This window comes from Euwallacea fornicatus, chromosome 8 (assembly GCF_040115645.1).
Source record: "Euwallacea fornicatus isolate EFF26 chromosome 8, ASM4011564v1, whole genome shotgun sequence".
In the NCBI taxonomy this organism is placed as follows: domain Eukaryota; kingdom Metazoa; phylum Arthropoda; class Insecta; order Coleoptera; family Curculionidae; genus Euwallacea; species Euwallacea fornicatus.
This window is the reverse complement of record NC_089548.1, coordinates 126,837-149,810: the sequence shown is the minus strand read 5'-3', so window position 1 is coordinate 149,810 and position 22,974 is coordinate 126,837. Positions and strand designations below refer to the sequence as shown.

Here is a 22,974-nt window from a genome sequence, read left to right as displayed (position 1 = left end):
GTAAGGACTTTCTTATAAAATAACTTGATCGTTTTGTCAAGGTGCTCATAAACTGCTACATGAGCAGCTTAATTTGATATCAAACTTGTCCCAATCTTAATTCACCATTAAGGTTCTGACAAATGAGTTCGAACGGAAATGGAAGTAATTCGAGATAGATATTTTTTTGATTAAATACTAGTTATTTGCTTCATAAAATACAAATTTTTTTGTCTGATCGAGACCTACCGGTCGACTCCTCTCTGATATAACAGATGCGGTTGAGCGAAAATTGGCGATAACACAAAACAAAACGCAGTAAAGTAGAAAAAAAATAAGTTAAATAGGAGCTATATAGTGTCAGAGGGGAATAATGTGGGATCTGCGCGACAAAAAATTTTTATTCTCGTTGATCATTACCATGACAACCCGCTTCATCGCGACCTCTGTTGGCGTTGGCTTCCGCTCAATTTAAGTGAGTATATTGCAATTGTATAAAATCCAGTAGTGGAGATAATCGTATATTGCACACTGCGGTTGTGAAATACTTGTAACCTTGGTGATTTAGATCCCCCGGCGAGGTGCATTTGGCGATCTCTCCTCTCTCTTTCCCTTTGGTAAATCATCGGGAAAAAAGTAAAACCTTATTTACCTCAATTCAGGTCGCGGAGCTTTGGAAATACATCTTAAAATACCTTGATTTTACGCTAGTAGAGCTAACCTAAGCCCTCAGTAATAATAGGAGAGCTATCCTTTCTACTCATGCAACAACAATCGACATAACAATTCCTTGTTTCTTAATTTCTCAACAATCGACAGAACAAAGATTTTTTCGATGGACCAGAACCCGTAGGCCTGCCACACACCCACTTTTCTGCATTGCTATTTATGTTATTCTGATTGAAACATCCGTGGGTGTGAGGCAAAAGCGAATCGTGTACATAAAAGGATAATTCACGTGTTACGTCAGTTTCCTCAATGAGCTTACGTGGTCATCGGGCATATATTGTTGAAAATATCAAGGAAAATGGTTGATACACATTTTCAGATATTGTCCCTTTGTCAGAGGTGTAAGACCTCGTTAACGGAAACTCATTATGCTGCAGGTGCGGCCTCTTAACGTGTGTGTTACTGTATACCAGTCGTGTAACCCTAAAGAGGATTTGTCGGAAGTGACATTTATTGTATATAGAGGGAGAGTGCTTCCAAAGGAAGTGGACTCAATAAGGCGAATTCCGTTTTTATTTGACCCATATCTATAAGGTGTTTCAGTAGTAACATTCATAACTCTAATAACGTATTAAATGTCCAAAAATGATATCAAATTGCTATATAAACTAACGTTGAATAAAACTTCCTTTAGCAGATAGGAGGGGTTCAAATTTAATTTCGAAAATAGAAAATATTAAATTTATTCAAAAACCGCTAGATATTATTTACCGAAATTTTGGAAGTATTGCCACCTATAAACGACACATATATTTTACTAGAAAAAAAAATATTTTTCAGCTTTTCCACTAGTGTGCCCACTTCCATGGTAAGGGATATTTTTTCAGAAAAAGTGATACGCCACTGGCTTTTCTAAAAATAACAATTATTCTTGAATTCTTCGTTCAATTCTAGAGAAATAGATTCATTTGAGATTTTTTCGTCCGACTCACCGGTTTCAAGCAAAAGAATTTATATAATTTTACAACATAATCGTACCAATACTGTTGGAAATTTGAAAAGAAGAGGAATATGCTGTATCGCATTTTATTCTTGAATATTTTGATGTCGAAAGTTATTATTAAGTATGTATGTATTTTATGTACAGTTATGTGCAAAATAATAGCACCAACCAAATTCAATTTACTTATTCCCGAAAATTTATTTAATTATAATTTCAATAACTTTAAGTACATACATAATAGGAATTCACACTATTAAAATATTTATTGCAAGTAAAATTATAGAAGAAAAGTACTTTATTCTGTTTATAAATTCAAAAAAACAAAACATCAACAATATTTTAGTGTACAAAATAATAGCACCAATGTATAAAAAGGAACTTACAATGTAAAAAAAGTCTTAATTTACAAGGAAAAACTATTAACATTAATTATTATTGACCAATACTTGATTCAGTATCCTTTGTTCTTGATTACTTCTTTACATCGATTTGAAATTGAGTCCACCAATTTTTGACATCATTCGACTGGAATTTTGTACCAAGAATGTTTAATATTTTCCCACAACTGATCTCTGTGGCCAGACTTGACTTAAAAAACTGACCTTTCTACGTCACTCCACAGGTTCTCAACAGGATTGAGGTGTGGCGATTGTGTCGGCCATTCTAGAACCTCAACCCTATTATCGCTAAACCACTGTTTGGCTCTTCTGCTTGTATGTTTAGGGTCGTTATCCCGCTGGAAAACCCAATACAGCGGCATTTCCCATTCTGCATATGGAAGCAGAACTTTTTCCAAAATATTTGTATAAACAAATTGATCCATGGCATCTTCAATGCAAAATATGGGCCCAACACCATAATAGGAAAACCAGACCCAAACCATAACAGAAGACCCTCCATGTTTGACCGTCTTTATCGTATTCTTTGGTTTAAATTCAGTATTGGGTGGACGTCTTACAATGTTCCTCTTTCCAGAACTGCCAAATAACTCAATTTTTGACTCATCTGTCTATAAGATATTGTGCCATTTTGTGAGGGCCCATTCTAAATGATATTTGGCAAATTGCAATCCTTCACAAACTTGCTTCTTACTAAGCAAAGGGACTTTTCTAAAAGACCGTCCTTTCAAGTTTTGTTTTATGAGACGTCGTGGAACAGTATACGTACTAATATTTATATTTAATTGTTGTTTAATTTGTGTTGATGAAATAAATGGATTGATTTCTGCCAGGCGTACTATATTCCAGTTATATCTTTGTGATGTTTTTTGCTTATGTCCGCGTGTTTTTGTTGTTATAGACCACTTTTTAGCATTGCTAATCATTTTATTGAAGCATCCCAGTACAATTCTGGTAAATTTATAAGTTTTGCCTTCGTTCAAAAGTTTACGAATTAAAGTTCGTTGCTCCGATGTGTAATGTTTTGCACGACCCATACTTTCCAGATTAATAATCATAATTAAAACATTTATTTTCAGCGTTTCACAAAATACCCAAAAAAAGATATAATTACAAAAGAAATAAAAAATAGAAAAATAATCCGAAACTTATGCGGCAACACTTTTAGTGGCGCTATTATTTTGAGCAGTTGTATGTACATAGGTGTAGAAAAATAAAACACGGGGAAGTCCCTTCAACGGACTGAAACCTAACCTACCTAAACTTGTATTTAAACTATTCGTCTTAGATGCATTCAGTACTTAGACAAACACAATTTGGAAACAAAATGTATTACGAATTTTAAGTAAATAAAACTATTTTTTGATTGCTTGGTGCTATTATTTTGTACATAACAGTAGATATTAAATTAACATTAATATATAAGCAAACTAAACGTAAGGAAATTATTTTAACTTTTTTTGCAAATGGTGGGTCAGACGAAAAAGTCTTAAATGAAACTATTCCTCCAAAATTGAACGAGAGGTTCAAGAATAATTTTTATTTTCGGAAAAGCCAGTAGCGTAGCACTTATTCTAAAAAATGATCCCTTAACATGGACGTAAGCATATCACTGGAAAAGCTAAAAAAATTTTTTTCCCAATAAAACATATGCGTCGTTTATAATTGTCAATACCTTCAAAATTTCGTTAATGAATCCCTAGCAATTCTTGAAGAAATTTAATATTTTCCATTTTTAAATTAAATTTGGAACCCCTCTCTTTGCTAAAGGAAGTTTCATTATTTTATCAACTAATATACCTTGTATACAAGGTGTCTTAGTTTCAACCTGCATCGTTACAGATGGTTGTAGAAAGTTTCAAAATAAGACGACAATGTACCTAAACATTTTTTGAAAAGTGCATTTTAAAAATTATACAGTGTGTGAAACTTTAATTTTTTTAGATATTTAGTTCAAACTCGCATTGTACATTTTCTCTTAAAAGTTCACATCAAATCGTCTCCGTAACCAATTCAAAAAAGTACAATATTATTTGAGTGTTCAATAGCGTCAATAATTAAAATACACAAATCAATTTTTTTATTAATGGGGTTCCCAGGAGGGAATTTAGTCACGTAGACAAGTTTTGAAGTAATTCTATTTTATCAATTAATGCTAAAGTATAACAAGACGCTTAAATATTTTATCAAAATAATAACTGATATCACCGTTTAAGTACATCAAAAACTAATCTTAATTCATTTTGCAAAAAATTTCGTTAAAAGTATTTTTGTCTACCTCAAAAATATCCATTATGTTGTTATCTGACTTTCAACGTAGTCGTTAGATAACTCGTTGTAAATAACAATATTCCTATTTTAGATAAAACAATCTGGATTTTTCTCACATGCAAGATTACATCGAGGTGTTTTTTTTATTATAAGTAGTGAAAGCATCTCGAAAACTAGCAGAGTTACGAAGTTGGTTACATTGCGAAAGATTTGCAGCTTTAGGGAACCAATTTAAAGCCACTTTTGGTTTATTGGCAAAGTCCATGGCTTACTACATGCTGTTTAGCAAAAATCAAACTTTGTCGATTTCTTTTAAGCGAACTAGCCGTTTAATTATTGATTCTAAAGAAATTATGCAAATATATACTAGTAATGATAATTTTTTCTTGAAAAGGCCAGGCTAATCAGATTTTTTTTCTGACAGTTATCATTTTTGAGATATGGCACAAACTTACTTTTTTTAATGGAAGTCACAGTATGTTATAACTTATTTAAAATGGTCTTTTTTAAATCTTTAAATGATATCAATAAGTAGACAGTTATTTTTCAAAATGGCGGATTTATAGTCTTTTTTTAATCCGACATTGCAATTTTAAGATAGTTGACCGTGAAATCGTTGATATTAATTTATAATTTTTTTGACATTGACAATTCGCAATCATTTACGTCATATATGAATTTAAGTTTTTGAATTACTAAAGGTAGGTGTGGCTAAAGTTAGGCACCTCCCTTTTTTTAGATACATCCTAATCAGATGTGTAAATAACTTGACGTCAACATTTCGTATCGACAGAATATTAGAATGCAAAAAGAAATTGGAACCGCTGCAAGAGCGCCATTTCTGCGCTGACGAGATAAAGGGAAGACATGGAGCGTGCCCCACAAGAGGGACAACCACCCGAATCCTAATCGAAGGAAGGAATGTGCCACATAATGGGGGTGCAATGACTCCGAAGCCCTTGAGACAACGAAAAAGAATGACCACAACAAATAAACTGGAGGAGAACAACGCAAAAGCCAATTTTCTAAGGCTTTCTAAGGTTCTTCGATACTCACGCTTTATCTCCTGGGAACAATTCCGGATCGGTACAGGCTGCAGGAATGGAAACCCGAGGTTTTTAGTGGGTAGACGCCCCGGGGAAACCCACACTATCCGGTCGCCAGAACAGGAGACTCTCTTTAGAATATATTCCTCGAGATAAAAAATAGATACCTCACTTTAAGTAAGAAATGTACCTTAAGGAAACTAAAGGTGCGTAAGTATCTTTAACTTTAAGTATAGTTACTAAAATAGGGCTCGGTGCCAATGACAATTACTAATATATTTTAAAAATTCGCTACAGTATTGACTCACTCTACATGCTACATTGAAAATTACAACTCGTTGTGGCTTTTCTGATCGAAAAAGTCATTCTGATGTAATGGTTTTATTAGATCTATCTTCTAATGCTTCGGTTCATGCTGAGGAAAATATAGATGAACATGAATTCAATTCACGCATTATTTGGTAGTTGGTTAGTTGAATTCAATTCAGATTTTCGTAACCGATTCAGAGGTGTTATTGAACCGTTTCAGACATTAGTGATGGAGATGCGAAAGGCTGACATTTTTTTTTTCATTGAAATCAAGAATCACAATGTTTTTCAAGACTTATTAGCGCTCATATGAAAATAGAAAACGTTAATAGACTCAAAGTCAATTTAAATGTCAGGAAAATAAAATAATAATAAATAAATACTTAAAATGAAAACATTTCGTACGAAAACGTGGTGGTTAATTAATATTTTAGATTAAATAAATATTTATATTATTCATCAACTAGAAAATGATAGGCGAAAAGAAATTTAAACGGAAAAAATTCGAAATGACTGAATAAGTTAACAGTGAAACTATGTCCTTGAATGTATACCTTTTCGTCCATTTAACCAAATCTGTATCTCTTACCATTTACGGGATCCCCACGCCGGACATCCTTATCTTGAACACACAGTATAGGTGTGTGAGCAGTCAGAAAATACATTGGTTTATGACTGTCGTAATGTGACACAAAGTAACTTGTTCAGTTACACAGTGGTATTGAGTACATTGAAAATTGAAACATGAAAAAAAAGTTATAAACCACGCAATGGTCAAACGTTTAATCCGAGATCTTTTTCATTGTTTGTCTTCACTTGGGGCAACTAAGAGCGAACAATAGAGGTGCCACATCACTTTTCATTTTAACGTTATTTCTGTCGGTTGTAGAATGCAGGCATTAATGGTAAAACGCTGAGACCGCTAGAACATGAGTTAGTTTACCCAAGCTTTCCATATCCCCCGGTATAGGTGCAGGTACATACACGCCGCATTGCAAGGTGTGTGAACAGAAATTAGTCTCCTCGACTTGCTGCTGATAATTGCATTTACTTCGGTAAACACAGTTTCAATGTTATGTGGTAAATAGATTGTATAATAAGGTCACACTCATTAGATCGTCGCCTATTTTCGTACAAGCCGCGCCAATGATAGATTGACCAAAAGTACTGATTTCATACTTACAAATTCGGCTATCTTGAGCAATCCAGGTGTAGTTTTGAAGTAATCCACGTTAATTTTAATCCAAGCCAGGGGCTGATCGTTGCCCCCTTGTGGCTTATTTGGCGCGGCATTGTTGTTGGGCGCTTCTTGCACGTTCACCACGGTTTCGGTCATCATTAGACTCCGTTTCGTGAACTTCGGGCTGAAATTCGAAAATGTTGGCTGCGATACGGCAAATTAACGGAACACCTGTTATGTATTACCCGAGCGCGCCGACACGGCAATTTCTAGTTAAGAACGAGTTGAAAATGCTGCAGCCTGTTCGGGCTCAGCAAAAGGTGAAACTGCTACTACGGAGAAGGCCACCAAGTGTCGGCATCGCGATGGGTATCAACTTCGTCGTAGTGGGCAGCAGGACCACACTTTGCAGGACTAGACCGTCGCAGAGGAAATGAGGACGATCAAGTCCTCATTTTCGATCGTCTTGATTTTTTTATCAATGGAAATTGCGTGATGGAATTCAATGGAAACTTATTAATTGTAGAATCAGAATTAGTAAGCGGCTAATTAGCCAATGCCCAGAGTGACGCTTGCAGAGTTTGACTATTTTTAATAATAGGAAATTGTACTTATCAAGTATAGGGCCTGCGAAGTTGGAGGCAGTTGACTGCATTGGCAATCAAAATCAGCCATTCTGTATAATGACTACATATAATTTGTTGATTCGTATTGACGCCTTTACTACATGTACTGCCACAAGACAAATGAACTATCAAAATAAAAAATTAACAGTAAATATGAGCTTATACTTAGATAGACAATTCACTTAATTTATTTAGGTATTTAGTTTATTCTATATCTATAAATATACATATTTCTTCTGTCTCAAAATAAGGTATACGTTTTTGCAAAAATCGAAAATTATTGGCATTGTTTAAGAAGAGGCAGTTTTGATTATTTACTTCTCATTTACAATTTAAATGATATAAGGTGTCTGGAAAGGTCACGTCATAAATCTTGAGGGTTATTGAGAATGTTAAAATAATGTTAGTACTTTATAAAAAAAATTCCTAGCGGCCTTCCTTAACAAAAAATTGTTTATGCAGTAACTTCCAAACAATTATCATGTTCACAATGAAAGTTGGGTGGTTTAAATAACTTTTAGTCATGCTTATTTTCATACGTAAACATATGTTTTATATGTCTTCCGTATACAGAGGAAGTCGAAATTTCTCATTTAAATTTAGTTATTTTTTCAGCAAGTTAATAAAATCAGCATTTTTTTTCATAAATTGTTCTTTTCATAATTTTCCTATAAAAAGGTAGACTTTGCTTTAATCGATATTTTGTACCGTTTTTGAGAATTTTCGCATTTTATTACCAAAGTGCCCCATAAATGCCAACAATTTTTTTTTTGTAATTTAAATTTAAATTTCAGTGCCTCAACAGCGAGGTTATTGGTACTTAATGCAATTACATAGATATATAATAGTTACTTAGGACAACAGGTTAGAACAATTATTATCATCATTATATTACACCACTATTATAACACTCCCCATGAAGTGCCCTGCAGCAGGACCGTACTATATGAGTCCGTACAGACCCACATCTCTCAGAAAGTTTACAACATCCTTGCTTTTCTTTGGCATTGTGAGATTCTCATTTGAGTCAGGACCAATACCGTGTTTTTCCCGGTAACTATGGTACTGGGGACATTCTACCACAAAATGACTGCAGGTGAATATTACCCCGCAAGGGTTACATTGTGGTGGCCCTTCTCTCTCCAACAAATATCCGTGCGTTATTTTGGTATGGCCAATTCGCAGTCTTCTCATTAGAGTTTGGTCCTTCCTATTATCTGTGAAGATTTGTGTTTTTCTAATTGTCTTTTCAATTTGTCCTAGTTTTGTATTTGCCTGAGTTCACATGTTTTGCCACTTTCCGCCCATTTTCCGTTTGTAGTAGGGTATGAGATCATGAGGCAATTGTATATTCTTTTATGGTTGATTTGGATTTGCTGCTGTGTTCGCTTCCTCGTTACCGGGGATACCTATGTGGGATGGGATCCATATTAGATGCACTGTGTTAATTTTTGTGATGAGGTTGTGGCACGTGTCTTGTATTTCCTCTACCAATGGATTTCTGCTATAAAGAGCTCTTATAGATTCTAGAGATGCTAGAGAATTAGTGCAAATAGCAATTTTGTGATTTCCGCCATTTATGGTTTTCAGAGCCTGTAGGATTGCCAACAATTTGAAATCAAATAAAATAGCAGTTTGTCATGAAAAAAAAAGTATATATTACAGCTAAAGTTATCAAAAGTATTTAATATGAACATCTCGGATTGCAACACAACAGCCTCGACGGCATTACTTTTTGCAAGCCCGACCATCAGATGCATATCTGCATACTCCTCGTTGTTAAACTCCAAGATATTATTAAAATAAGTAATGTTAATCACATTGAATGTTGACATTAATATTTTTTATAACTTTAGCTGTAACACGTACCATTTTTTAAATATACTACAATTTTATTTGATTTCAAATTGTTGGCAGGTATGGTGGTTGTTGATAATAAAATGTTGTTTTCTCAAAAACTAGATACAATACAATAAACAAGATATCGATTAAAGCAAGTTATACCTTTTTTGTTGCAAAAATATGAAAAAATCCAGCTAGAAAAATATCGATTTCGTTAACTCACTAAAAAATGAACTAGTTTAAATGAAAAAATTTTGACTTCCCCTATATGATATAAAATATCTGTTTATACATGAAAATAAGTCCAACTATGAGTTATATAAACTGCCAAATTTTCATTGTCACCATGATAATTCTTTAAAAGGTACAGCAAAAATAGTTTTTTTAACTTCTTACATTGAAAGCGAATAACATGGTAACGAAGGACGTTAGGAATATTTTAGCCTTCTCTATAACTTCTAGAATTTATAACAGGATTTTCCGGATTCTCTTTAGTCTGGAGTAACAACTTTTGGTCGATCCGTAGTATCTGCGTTGGGTTGCAGTGATCCAATTTCGGCAATCGGTCATAAATACTTTTAAATATTCCGGTCACTAACATAAAGACAAAGGGATCAGCACAAAGATCGCAACAAAAATATACCAATCCATATGCAGACCACTCCTGGAATACGGACACATCCTAAGAGCAAACGCACCGGAAAAGACCTACGAACTATCACAAAAATAAGAAACCCCAAAAACCCACTACACAACCCATTTAACCAACTATTATACGAACGCACGCACATGACAAGAATAACGGAACGACTACAACACATCCAAACAAAATGGAAAAACAATCCTCACAATCTAGCACTACTGACCCCACTGTGCCTAACAAGACAAACTAGACAATCACGCTTCCATTCTCCCACAAACACCCTCTTAGAACACCTCCAAACATAAACCCTATCCTAACACCTTATTCCCTTACCCCCTGCATTATTCCCGCTTATACAACACCTAGTTTAAGGAAAATTGCATATAGTGAGACCCTAAAATGAAATGTATACACTCAAGGACAGACAGACCAAAAGGTCGATAGCCCATTTCGTCAGAAATAAAGATTTTGTATATATACAGGGTTATTCAGATTCGACGCTCATCCTTGAGATCTCAGTAACCATAAGAGATACGAGGTGGGTTAAATTGGGACGAAGTTGTACAATTTGGAGCTCAATAAAATGCCCTTTCAAAATTTGGAAAATTCCGATTACTTCCGGAGATATCCGCAAAAACCCGAAATTTTGAAAAAGCGTTTCTTTTCTGATGTTATTTGAAAAGATAATTAAAAACGAATGGCACATTATAATTGCCAATTTTTATCTTCTACCAAATAGTGAAATCATATTTGAAATTTAACGTTTAGATTTTCTGCAACCTGCAATTTGATGAAAATATTTTAAAAAATTATTGTGCTTTGGAAAACAAGAACAAGGATACTATGGAAACAATTACTGTCACAAATATAATTGATACATTAGTTATACGAGATATTTAAAGTGTGATATCCCTTTACTGTGTTTAAATAAAAATGAGTTTTACCAATGAAGAAAATCGGGATATGTTAAGACTTTATTTCATTAATCACCGAAATTCCATGCGACAACTGAAGCATACTTTCAAGAATTTCCGGACAGGCGACAACCACATTACCCCTATTTTTCCAGGTTGGAACGAAATTTAGTTGAATATGGTTCTTTTCAAAAGTCAAGAAACAATTATGGTACTAAAATTAGCGAAAAAGGTGCTAATCAAGTTTTGGAACAGGTTTATTTTTAAAACAAAAGCATAAATTTACGTATTAGTATTAAAAACAATTTCAGATTAACGCCCATCTGAGAAAATCTACAAATGAAATAGCATTTGAAGTACATTTACCACAGACTAAAGTTTGGAAAATACTGAATAGAAATAACTACAAGCCTTACAAAATAAAAAAAATAAAAGATAATAAAATAAAAAAGTGGCAATTATAATGTGCCATTCGTTTTTAATTATCTTTTCAAATAACATCAGAAAAGAAAAGAAACGCTTTTTCAAAATTTCGGTTTTTTACGGATACCTCCGGAAGTAATCGGAATTTTCCAAATTTTGAAAGGGCATTTTATTGAGCTCCAAATTGTACAACTTCGCCCCAATTTAACTCACCTCGTATCTCTTATGGTTACTGAGATCTCAATGATGAGCGTCGAATCTGAATAACCCTGTATATATACAGGGTGGCCCATTGAAAACGAAACAGAGGCATTTGCGGGTACTTAGAAATGTATATTTGAAAAATGCTCGGACACGTAAACTTTATATTCGAGGGGGACACATTATAAACGTATACTCGCTCCTTTCACTTCAACACCCTAGCCGGGGTGAGTTAAACCCTTAAAATCTTAAATGGAAAGTATGGTGGAGTAGCACCTTGTTTGAAAGGTCTTTCGATTCTCGTTATAATGATACCCAAATTAACTAACTTTTATTCAGTAGTTTTCGAGAAATTTGGAAAAATGTGATTAAATTGCCAACAAGTGGAATGCTCTGTTAAAATCTTAAATTAGGAAAATAATCAGTAGTGACTATTATTTGTAAACTGACCAGATTAAGTTTAGTTGTACTATTTCACCAATTGTTATTGCTTTCGAATAATAAAAAAAAATGGATTGGGCGAAGAGGTCCTATAGAGTGGCCGGCTAGGTCTCCAGACTTGACTCCATTAGACTTCTTCTTATGGGGCCATTTAAAAAGCAAGATCTACGCAACAGAACCGGAGTCTCTGGTAGAATTGCGACGACGAATTGTTAATGAATGCCGTCTGATAACTCCACAGATGCTTCAAAATGTTAGGACTCGTTTTGAACAGAACTTGTATTACTGTATGGAAGCTAATGGTGAACAGTTTGAGTATCTTATCAATTAAAAGAACTTTTGTTAATGTTTTACTATTAATTTTCCTAATTTACGATTTTGACAGAGCATTCCACTTGTTGGCAATTTAATCACATTTTTCCAAATTTCTCGAAAACTACTGAATAAAAGTTAGTTAATTTGGGTATCATTATAACGAGAATCGAAAGACCTTTCAAACAAGGTGCTACTCCACCATACTTTCCATTTAAGATTTTAAGGGTTTAACTCACCCCGGCTAGGGTGTTGAAGTGAAAGGAGCGAGTATACGTTTATAATGTGTCCCCCTCGAATATAAAGTTTACGTGTCCGAGCATTTTTCAAATATACATTTCTAAGTACCCGCAAATGCCTCTGTTTCGTTTTCAATGGGCCACCCTGTATATATATACTTTTAAATAATTTACTGTTTGTTGGACTGCTTCCTGTTTGGTTAAATTTCAAGATATCTGCGACAAACTTTTTCCCCATTGAAGTTTGCTTGAGCGTACCATAACGCATTTCTTTCATCTCTGTTTTTAAAAACAGCTTATGTCTCGACATAATGTATAATATGTATAACATAGAAAAATTTCAATTTCAACCAATTTCAAAGAAAAAATGAGTAGCGACTTTGACAAGTTACGACTCTGTCACTAACAAGTTGGTGTTCAGTTTAAAGATGGCGCTCATGTGAACAAAACAAACCCTTACTTACTTCTTTTGACTTCGCCAGTTCTCGGATCTATTCGAGAATACATACGAAAATCAATGAGACATGAAATTAGCAAATATCTCAAAAACAATCAAGTTTGGAGGCTACTAACAGGTATACTTTTTTATCTAGATTGTTAAACCGAATAATATTTTTTATCAATAGGGTTACTAGAGCTGATTAGAAAAAAAAGAGAGCCCTTTTAACTAGCCAAAACGGTTTCAAGTGGCGTCCCTTTTGAGCTACGACAAAACTGACAACACTAGCTCGTTTACCAAATTTCAATATCATAAGTCCGTAAAGATATGAAATAAAATCAAAAAAGATCATTGAAACTTTAACACCCTATATCTTTGTTAATATCAACTTTTGGAATTCAACAATTGGGCTTATCTTAAGATTTTTATGGCAGGAATCTGCCGTTGCTCTCTATCCTATTATTTTTGGGATACTCTGTGTAATATTCACTTTGAGGTATCTGGAGTGGAAGAAATAACAAGACATACGTTATAGTAAGAAGGAAAAAAACTGGAAATGCGCGGTCTCGAATATAAAGCATCAGGAACTGATGATGGAAAAAAAAACAACACTCGGAAATCAGGCGTCGGAAAAGCATAAACTATTTTTCATAGGGTTCTGGAGGTAAAAACAAAAAACAGTAAAAACTTTAAATTCATCATAACATCACCTCACCAGTACATCAGTGTGAAGAGGATTGCGTCATTAACAGTGCCAAATATTGAAGAAAAATTGAGGATTTAGCGAATTTGACATGTCGAGCCTCAGAAGACTTATGGAACATTCCAAAAGGAAGTTAGTGTTCGAGGACTAGTCTGGAATGAGTGATTGAATAAAGATCAACTGGCGAGGTTACCAGGAGGATGACTTAGCGTAGCTGTACTATCCACGGGAGTTGGTAACGACATCATACAAAGTTCAAAGAATTCCCGTAGACTCTTAGAAAAAACGTGAAAATTTATCTGGGTCAACATCTGAAATACCAATGGCAATTCCTCTATTCGGAACAAAAATCTTTAAAAAGAGTGCAGATTCAGGAAGGGCACAAATCTCCAACAGGAGAGTGTCTCAGTGATTTGTAAGCGGGCAAATAAACCACCCGAGAAGTTTTAGAACGTTTGGGGTATCAAATTATTACCTACATGCATAAGAGAGAGTTTTGTTGGGTAGATATAGAAAAGCTCAAAAAGTTGCAGATACTTCAAAGTGTTAATAGTGAACTATTAAAGAGAAGTTAATGGGAATTATCGATCACCGAAAACGCGACTATGGGTAGTACGTTTTTGGGTAGTACGAGTTTTGTACACGCGGTACATACATATTTTTTTGCCATTAAGTCGATTGCGACATGTTAAATTCTTAAATTCTTGCTATCGTTATTTTTGAGTATTAAGAAATTGGCAGTTTTCCTAAAATTATTTCTACTCAAGAATACATAAAAAAAATTTCATACTTAGTCTTTACTTATGAATAGAAATCTACCATTTTTTTAACAAAATTGATACAATCTCCGAGTGACCTTTCTCATCGGCATAGTAGAGTGGCGATTTTGAATTCTTATCCACAGCATTGACATCGGCTTTATAGTGAATTAATAATTCAACTATTCGTTTATGGTTGCATTGGCACGCAATATGAAGAGATGTCATCTCGTTTGGCCCTTTTTGATCGACCACAGCCTCATGACTCAACAGAGTTTTCACGATTTTATCATTTCCATTTTTCGTAGCCGTATGAAGAGGTGAATATTTTTCATTATTTGGCGTGCATAGGTTAGCGTGAAAACTTAACAACAAAGCTAGAATCGAACTATGTCCATATTCAACAGAGTAATGAAGAGGTGTCATGCCCATTCTGTCTTTTCTATTAATTTTGGCACCTTTCTGTAGTAATATTTTAGCGATGTCCCTGTAGCCATTGTAAGAAGCTATATGTAATGCCGTTTGATGTTGTTCGTTAATAGCATCATACTGTCTAATATTATTTAAAAGTAGAGTCACAATTTCTATCTTATTGCATTGGACAGCGATATGTAGGGGTGTAACTTGTAAACTGTCTTGTGAGAATTTATTTACTTCAGCCCCATTTTCTAATAAAACTTTGCAACATTTCGCGTCACCATATTTTGCCGCCCAATGAAGAAGTGTTGCGCTGTTACAAAAATCATTTACACAGTTTTTTCTATTGCTTATTAATAATTGTAATATTTTGCAATTATTAATGTGAATACAACTATAAATCCCCAACAAGAACAAATTATTACGCATATCTTCATTTATTTGAACTTTTGCTCCATGGTCTAAAAGCACCTTAACAGCATCTTCATGTTGATTTTGTACTGCCAAATATAATGGTGTAACGCCGGATTTTGTAGCAATATCTACATCTGCACCCATTTTGATCAACTCTTTTATTACTAATTTGTGACCGTTAAAAGCAGCCAAATGGAGCGGTGTAAATGACTCATTATCTTTAATATTAATATCGCATTTCTTTCTCAAGAACTTCACAACGTTTATATGTCCATAGCGAGCAGCCTCGTGAAGAGGTGTAGCACCATGCTTTCGGGCAATACTAGCATCTTTATACTTTGGCATTAATAACTTCACAATTTTCTCGTTGCCATATCTAGCTGCGAAATGAAGGGCAGTATTATTGCTTTTAGAACAAGTGGCATAAACATCGGCATTGAAGGCCAATAGCACGTCAATAGTGGTATCATGGCCATTTAGTGCCGCAAAGTGCAATGCCGAATATCCGTCTACATTTAGCGAGTTTACATTGGCTTTGTGGGTTAATAATGTTCGCACTATTTCATCATGGCCCGTTTCTGCAGCTATATGAAGAGGTGTAACTTTATTTTGATTCATGAAATTAACATCACCGCCGTGTTTTAGTAACAAATTTACTATATTGTCGTTTCCAAGAAGAGCAGCTTTATGTAGTGGTCCGTGAAAATTTGAATTAACTGTATCCCAATTATCACGTTTTGACAATAATAATTCAACTGCTTCATCATTTTCTGATGAAACTGCCAAATGAAGAGCAGAATTCTTATCTGTTGTAAGTTGGTTAATGTCAGCACCGCTTTGTAGAAGAATCTTTATGATATCTGCTCTTCCTTGCAAGGACGCCAAGAGCAGGGGAGTTAATCCTAGAATATCAGAAGGTTCATTAATATAACGATTATTTTTTAATAATAGTTCAATGGCTGTTTTATTATCCCTGACTATAGCTAAACAAAGAGGGCTGTAATTGTTGTTATTGAGGACATTAACGTTGGCGCGGTACTTTAAAAGAACTTCGATAATTTTGTGATGGCCTTTCGATGCCGCAATATGAAGGGCGGTATTTTTATTCTCATCGGTGAAATTAATATTCGTTACTACATCATTTTTCAATAGTATTTTACATATATCTACATGCCCGTAAACCGTACAGATAAGTATATTTTCATTATCAGATATTGGAATCTTATTGTGTTTTAGCCAATTTAATAATAATCTTAGAATTATCGGATCGCCATTTGCAACAGCTAAACGTACGACGTTTCTATACTCAGACTTTGTTTTCAGTGTCTTTTTTTTAATATTCATATTCTTAATCAATATTTCATTAACAAGGTCTTGGTTTCCATTTTCTACAGCAATAGCAATAGATAACACCAAAGTCGAGCTTAGGGATTTGTTACAATAACACTCAAAAAGTAATCTGAAAAAATCGATAGAACTCATTTTAATTGCTAATATTAGAGCCAATACTCGAAAAGCTTTAAGTTTTTCATAGGGCGGAATTGCAAGATCCATTATGGTATTTCCGATATATATTTTCCTAGACTCAATTGACATTAATCCTTTTGCGATCAGACGATTAATCAATTCCAGATATTTAAAAGATGGTTTTTGTACAAAAGTTGACTTTATATACTGTATGATAACTTGAAGAATTTTTTCGAAATTACCCATTGCTGCGTGTATTATTGCGGGAAGCAAAATATCTATATGTATAGTGCCAGAGTGTGAAATTATTTTATCTAATATATGTTTAAAGATTTTAACCGCATTTGCTGCTGCTGCGGAAATACAACAATTGTACATGCACGGAAACGTGTTTATTACTTTCAGCTTTGTAAATCGTTCAACATCATCAGTTCTCATTACATCCCTTTGGCATTGCATCCCTTTGGCTATTAGATTACTCGAAACATTTTCTCCAAATTGGGATAGGTTTGGCTCCAATTTACTGGCGTTGAGAGAATATTCTTGAGCAAAAGGTTTTGAATTGTCGGATTTCTTAAATAAAATCGAATAATTAGCTTTGTAAAATCTAATAGCAGAAAGAATCGATTTTCTTGGGTCAAAGGGTAAAGTGTCTATAAGTATGCTACCATGAGCTAAATAGTTTCGCAGGCTTTTATTGATCAAAATAGGAGCTGAATCGTCAAAAGATGATGAATAGTCAGGCAACACATGCTTGGCTATGAGTGCATCTGAGACATCCAAAAGTAGCATTTCTGTTGCCAAACATAAAAATTCATTCTTGAAGATATCATTTTCATCATTTTCTATAGCTTTCCGTAATATTGAATATTTTTCACGTTCAATTTTCCTAAGCTCTTCCTCTTCATCTTCTATGAACTTTTGAACAGTGTCTTTAATATGAGCTTTTTTATTCTCGTGAAAAACTTTTTCAACCCTTCGTAAAAACAATTCCGTTTAACACTTTTTTGTAGTTGACTTAATAAATCTATTTGTCCTGCAAGGCTGCTAAATGTTTGTTTATCGTCTATGTTTTTTAACAATTGATTCTTCATACTGTTTTCAATGTCCGATGAATGCAAAATTTCTTTACCATCTTCCATATTCTGCCGAATTTTTAGAATCGTGTTGTATATTAATTTCTTGTCCTTAATATAATCTTGAAAATTTTTTTTGTCTTGGTTTTCTAACATTTCCTCTATTTTATTGAATGAGCATTCTATAACATTAAGTTCATTTTGTGTTGAGGTGTCATGCAGATGCATTCGCAGGTCTTCTAATTTTTTGACACTGTTTACTTCAAAATTCATTAGATAACGTAATTTAATGCAAATCCTCATGAGTTGATTGTAAGTTATATTAGCGTTAAACATAGCTTCTAATTGTTCTATAAAGTTTAATGCTTTGTTGTATTTTGTGTCCTTTGTTTTAATAGAAAACTCCTTAAGTAAATTAAAAGCCAATATTTGATCATTCGCATTTCCACACATATTGAAGAAGTGATAATAAGATGTTTGATATAAACTCAATCGTTCCAACTTATTTTGTTCAATTATATCGATTTCTAGTCCAAGACCATTTACTAGTTTTGTTCCATTTGCATCACGATGCAATATTTTTCGTAGCGTCTCTATTAAATTCTTAATTTCTTTTACTTCTTCAGATTGTTGGTAAGGCCCTATATTCAACTCTTGACCCGCTATCCAGTCAATATATCGAAAAAGATTATGAACCGGACCTTGTTTGAGTTGATACTCTCCATATTTCATAAGAAATCTCTCTACGGCATCTTTCTTTTTCTTAGAGAGAATAAAATCAATCTCAGGCTTAATTTTCTTTAAATCATTTTGCACGCTGCTAAAATACATTTCATCGTCTCTTAAATTTTCCTCTAATTTTGTCTTCGCCCTTAAAGTGTGATAATGAGAAAGAGAATCGCGTAACGAAGTGCAAATAGTTTTCAATCCTTCCGGTGCTGCATAAAATAGATATTCATGAATATCATCAGACAAGTTCGGGGAAGTCTTCGAATTTTTTAAACTCTCCCCAATAACTTGCAAACATCTTAATAATGCAAAGGGTTTTAGGTCTTTAGAAATGCCTGTTATGGATAAAGCATTAGACACGTAAGTAGAAATTCGTCTCAGGAAATAGATATCACGCACGATCCTATAGTTATCTTTTAATTTCTCGAAAGATGCTGTACCGGGTGTATCGATTTCATTGGCAAAGGCAGATAAACTCTCAACAATTGTATCTTGATCTAAAATTAATCTATAACAATGATCATCACGCTCCGGTTTAAGAAAAAATTTTATAAACATTGTGATATTAAATTCGATCTCCTCAAAGGGAAGTTCAAGGTTTTTCGAATATTTATGATTTTTTATCATACTGATTTGTTTACAGATGAATGTACTTCTAGAGAGGAATTCGCTGTTATCCTTAACTAGATTAACTTCCGCTAAATCTTTCTCTATAATCTTAATTTCGTCGCGTATCAATTGCAAACGTTTTTTAACTTCGGAATCCGAAAGATGTTTCAGCCGTCTCCTGCCACGTAAATCTACCAAAGCACTTTCAATAAAAATTTGCATTTTCTTAGACAAACATACTTTCCAAATACTGACAAATTCTTGGTAACCCTCTGCCAAGTATGCTTCAAGTTCTTCTGCTTTTTCTGTATCATAAAGTCCCTTTTGTCGAATGAATAAATCAATAAGAGTCTCATTGCCTGCCTCCATTAGTTTTTTTATTTTGCCTGGCGTATCCGTTTCTGAAGAGACTATCGCATCCAGAATTTGTCTTTGTTCTTCAGAAGTAAGATGGTTCACTTCACCTCCTCGTTCCACCATGAACTTTACTATGTGGATTTTTTTATTCTTTAATGCAATGCCAATAGGATCAAATGCAGTCTCATGATTTCGTTTGATTTTTGCACCCTCGGAAATTAGATACTCCACCATATCCCATTTGCCAGCGTTTATTGTACGTTCAAGGGGGGTTACGCCATTAAAGTCAGGAATGTTTACGTCTATGCAACAAAACGTTAAATATCTGACGATGTTCCACGCTTGAGCTTTCACAGCAATGTATACCAAATTCATTCCATGATGATCCAAAATATCCCAATCAGCCCCTTGACTTATTAAAAAGGTAGCCACTTCGAATCGGTCAAATCTCACGGCCCATGCTAATGCATTCCATCCAAATCGATCTCGGTGATTTATGTCGCAATTGTTTTCTAATAAGAGACGTACTACATCCATATGTCCCTCCTTGGCAGCATGTTCTAATGGGCTGATACCATTTCTATCACTAACCTCCAATAATCCTTTTGTTTCTTTTATAAAATATTCCACGATACTCTTAAAGCCATTTTTTGCACTCAACAGCAGGGCTGTTCTAGAATATTTATCTTTAAAATGTACATCTGCTCTTTTGAGAATTAAATATTTCACGATTTCAAAGTGGCCCCTTGAAGCAGCATTGAAAAGGGGAGTGGCGCAATCTTTATCCAATGAACGAACTGCCTCAGGATTTTTTTCAGTGAGGTATTTGACCACATCTAAGTGACCGTTCTCCGCTGCAATATGCAGCATGGTTGTAAACGTGAATTTATTACTACAGGGTTTCTGGATGATGAATCGTATTCCAGACTCACTTTCTCTCTTGTTGAAAACATTTTTTAATTCCTTTAAATTACCATTACGACATAAATCAAAACAGCTATTACTTAGGGTTTGGAACTTAAGGATTTTACCCTCTAATTTAGGATCGAATTCATGAATTACATTAAAAATTGAACAGTTTTCTACTAATAAATGTTTATCGTTTCGTAATTGCCACAAAAGAGTAAGCTGTATAAGTTCTTTTAGGCACATTTTCCATTTCGGCATAGTAACTTCAAACATTCTTTTGATGTATTTCTCACCATTATGCTTAATTAACAACGATAAAACTGTTTCTCCTTTTTTATCAGGGCGGTTAAATAGCATCCACAGTCTTTTAAGAAACAGCTCGTCTAAGAACATATTCACCAATTCGAATAAACCTTCTTTTATGAGGATGTATAGTGCCCATTCATCTTGAACATTACGAAACACATTTTTTCCTTTATTCGACAGTTTCACTAAATTATCTATAAATCCTTTCGGTAACTTATTGACTGTATCCTTGCACAAATTATTCATGAATAGCCTTATCGCGCTGTAATTCGGTTCTAACAAAACACGCGACATCGTTAAGTTAACGAAGTCTTCCATATTTATCCTCATGGGTTGTTGACTAAAAAGTTTTACTAAAGTATCTGCAATTACATAGTCAACTAAACCGTTGTCAAATGGCAATTTTTCTTGAGATTTTTGAACGCCCGCATTTTCGAAATTAAAATTCATGATTTTGAGAAGAATATCCGCGCTTTCAGGGAAATATTCTGAAATACTTGTTCCTAATATTACCTGAAATGTTGAACTGTTTTTTTTCATTTCTCGATCTTCTAAACTTTTATAGATGTTGGAAATATTTAGAACATTAGAGTAATCTGAAAAGTACGCCTCAGAAGGTTTTGAGACGTTAGCAAGAATTGCCAATAGGGCTGTGGCGCTCACTCGTGTATTCCTATTTTGAAAATGGATGATAGACTTCACAAAAGAGTCTATACATTTAAGTAATAAGCCCTTTTCGTTACTAGTTAAATTAGTTGTATCCCACAATTTACATATATTTTCTTTTAGAACCTCAAGTTCGAAATCTAAAAATTCGGTTCGAAAAGTGCATAACGCCTCTTCTAAATCATAACTGTTCTCAGGCAGACTCGCTATCATAATTGATACCTTAGAATTCTTATGCAAATATTCTAACATTTTAATGAATGATTTCAATCTAACTTTATCGTTTTCAACCGTTTTGTCAAATCCATCGAACAATAAACATACGGGTTTTGAATCCTTTCCAAAAAGGGCATCTTTTAAAAGAGCTTTGGTCAGAGGATGATTTGGAGGGTCTTGGCTTAATGAGCCATGAAGAAAATTTACTACATCGCTACTGACAAGGCTAGAATCAGTGGACTCAGAGAGAAGTTTAATTTGGGATTGGCACAGCGCTAAATCAATTGAGATAACCCAAGTTGAGGTTAAAGACAAATTATTGCCTATATTGATCAAGGTTGTAGATTTTCCTACTCTAGGAGGACCACTAAGAATGACGATGTTGTTGTTGATTAATTCATTTTGTTCAACGGTCACGGCATTAAATACCGTCATCAATTCCCTGACGTTCTTTAGAGAACCTTTAGATGATACCCAGAGTAGTGAACCGTCATTGACACAACGAATAAGATGAACTGGGTACTTTAAGGAATCAGTTTGAAATTTAGTATTCGCATCTTCAAAGTTATCAAAAATGGCTATGTTTTCCAGTTTTTCGATGTTTTTTACATTAAAAATCTTTTTATCTTTGATATCACCAAATAGGAACAAGTCTGGAATTAAGTTTTTTTGAGCCAACTTTATTAGTTTCTGTAATGCTTTTGAATTTATCTCAACTTTCTTAGAAAATGTACGATTTATATGAAACTTTGATTCAAAATTAAAGGAGTTATTAATGGTATCAATCTTTTCTACAAAAATCCCACCATTTTCAATTATTCCTTTCAAAATTTCAGCGTCTACTATGTTGCTAAGTGGAGAGTATGAAATATTATCATAGCCTAAAAATTTTTTTAACGAAATAGTTTTGTCTTTATATGATATAAAATCCGTTTCAAAGAGCTCAATTTGAGTCTGTTCTTCTAAGTCTTCAAAACAGAGGCAGCTAGAAGATTTTGCTACTAAAAATTCTGGAGAAAAAACATCAATAAATTTTGCGCAATATTCTTTAATGTCCCCTGGTAACTGTAAGATAATTTTTTTAAGGGGATCTTCGTTGATCATAAAAAATAACACTTCCAATAGCTCTGAATAATCAATTAATAGCGAATTAGATGTTTCCAAAACTTCAATTATAGTTAATTTACCAAACTCATTACTTGCACTCGTCTCTTTTTGTTTTCTGCGTTCTAGAATATCTTTTAACGCATCCCATTTAAGAAAAACCGGTTCATCGCTGAGAAAGAAAGATGGTAGCTTACCAGATCCAACTGTGGCACTTGTTAGGCACATGTCATTCACGGTCTCAATATCTAAATGCTCAAGCCCTATCCTAACATTCTCATAATTTAAATAATTTATTTCGTTGCTTT

The 22,974-nt window shown here is 34.0% G+C and overlaps 2 protein-coding genes across 4 annotated transcripts in view; both read right to left on the bottom strand.

The window, feature by feature from the left end:
* LOC136340845 (CKLF-like MARVEL transmembrane domain-containing protein 4) overlaps positions 1-22,974 on the bottom strand; it is a 28,977-nt gene that overhangs the window by 5,795 nt on the left and 208 nt on the right. The window contains exons 1-2 of one of the 3 annotated variants that reach the window (XM_066285242.1): positions 7,101-7,395; positions 6,859-7,039 (exon numbers count right to left, since the gene is read on the bottom strand). The exons of 1 other annotated variant lie outside the window; for it this stretch is intronic. In XM_066285242.1, the coding sequence (XP_066141339.1) occupies positions 6,859-7,014 (156 nt within the window). In that variant the 5' untranslated portion in view covers positions 7,015-7,039; positions 7,101-7,395. Of the gene's footprint in view, positions 1-6,858; positions 7,396-22,974 lie in introns of those variants that run through there. One more of the 3 variants, XM_066285241.1, reaches the window with a different exon arrangement.
* Positions 11,298-22,894, bottom strand: LOC136340632 (uncharacterized). The gene is given in 2 exon segments (XM_066284856.1): positions 11,298-17,597; positions 17,600-22,894. Coding segments are annotated over 2 exon segments (8,439 nt in total). The 3' UTR covers positions 11,298-14,453.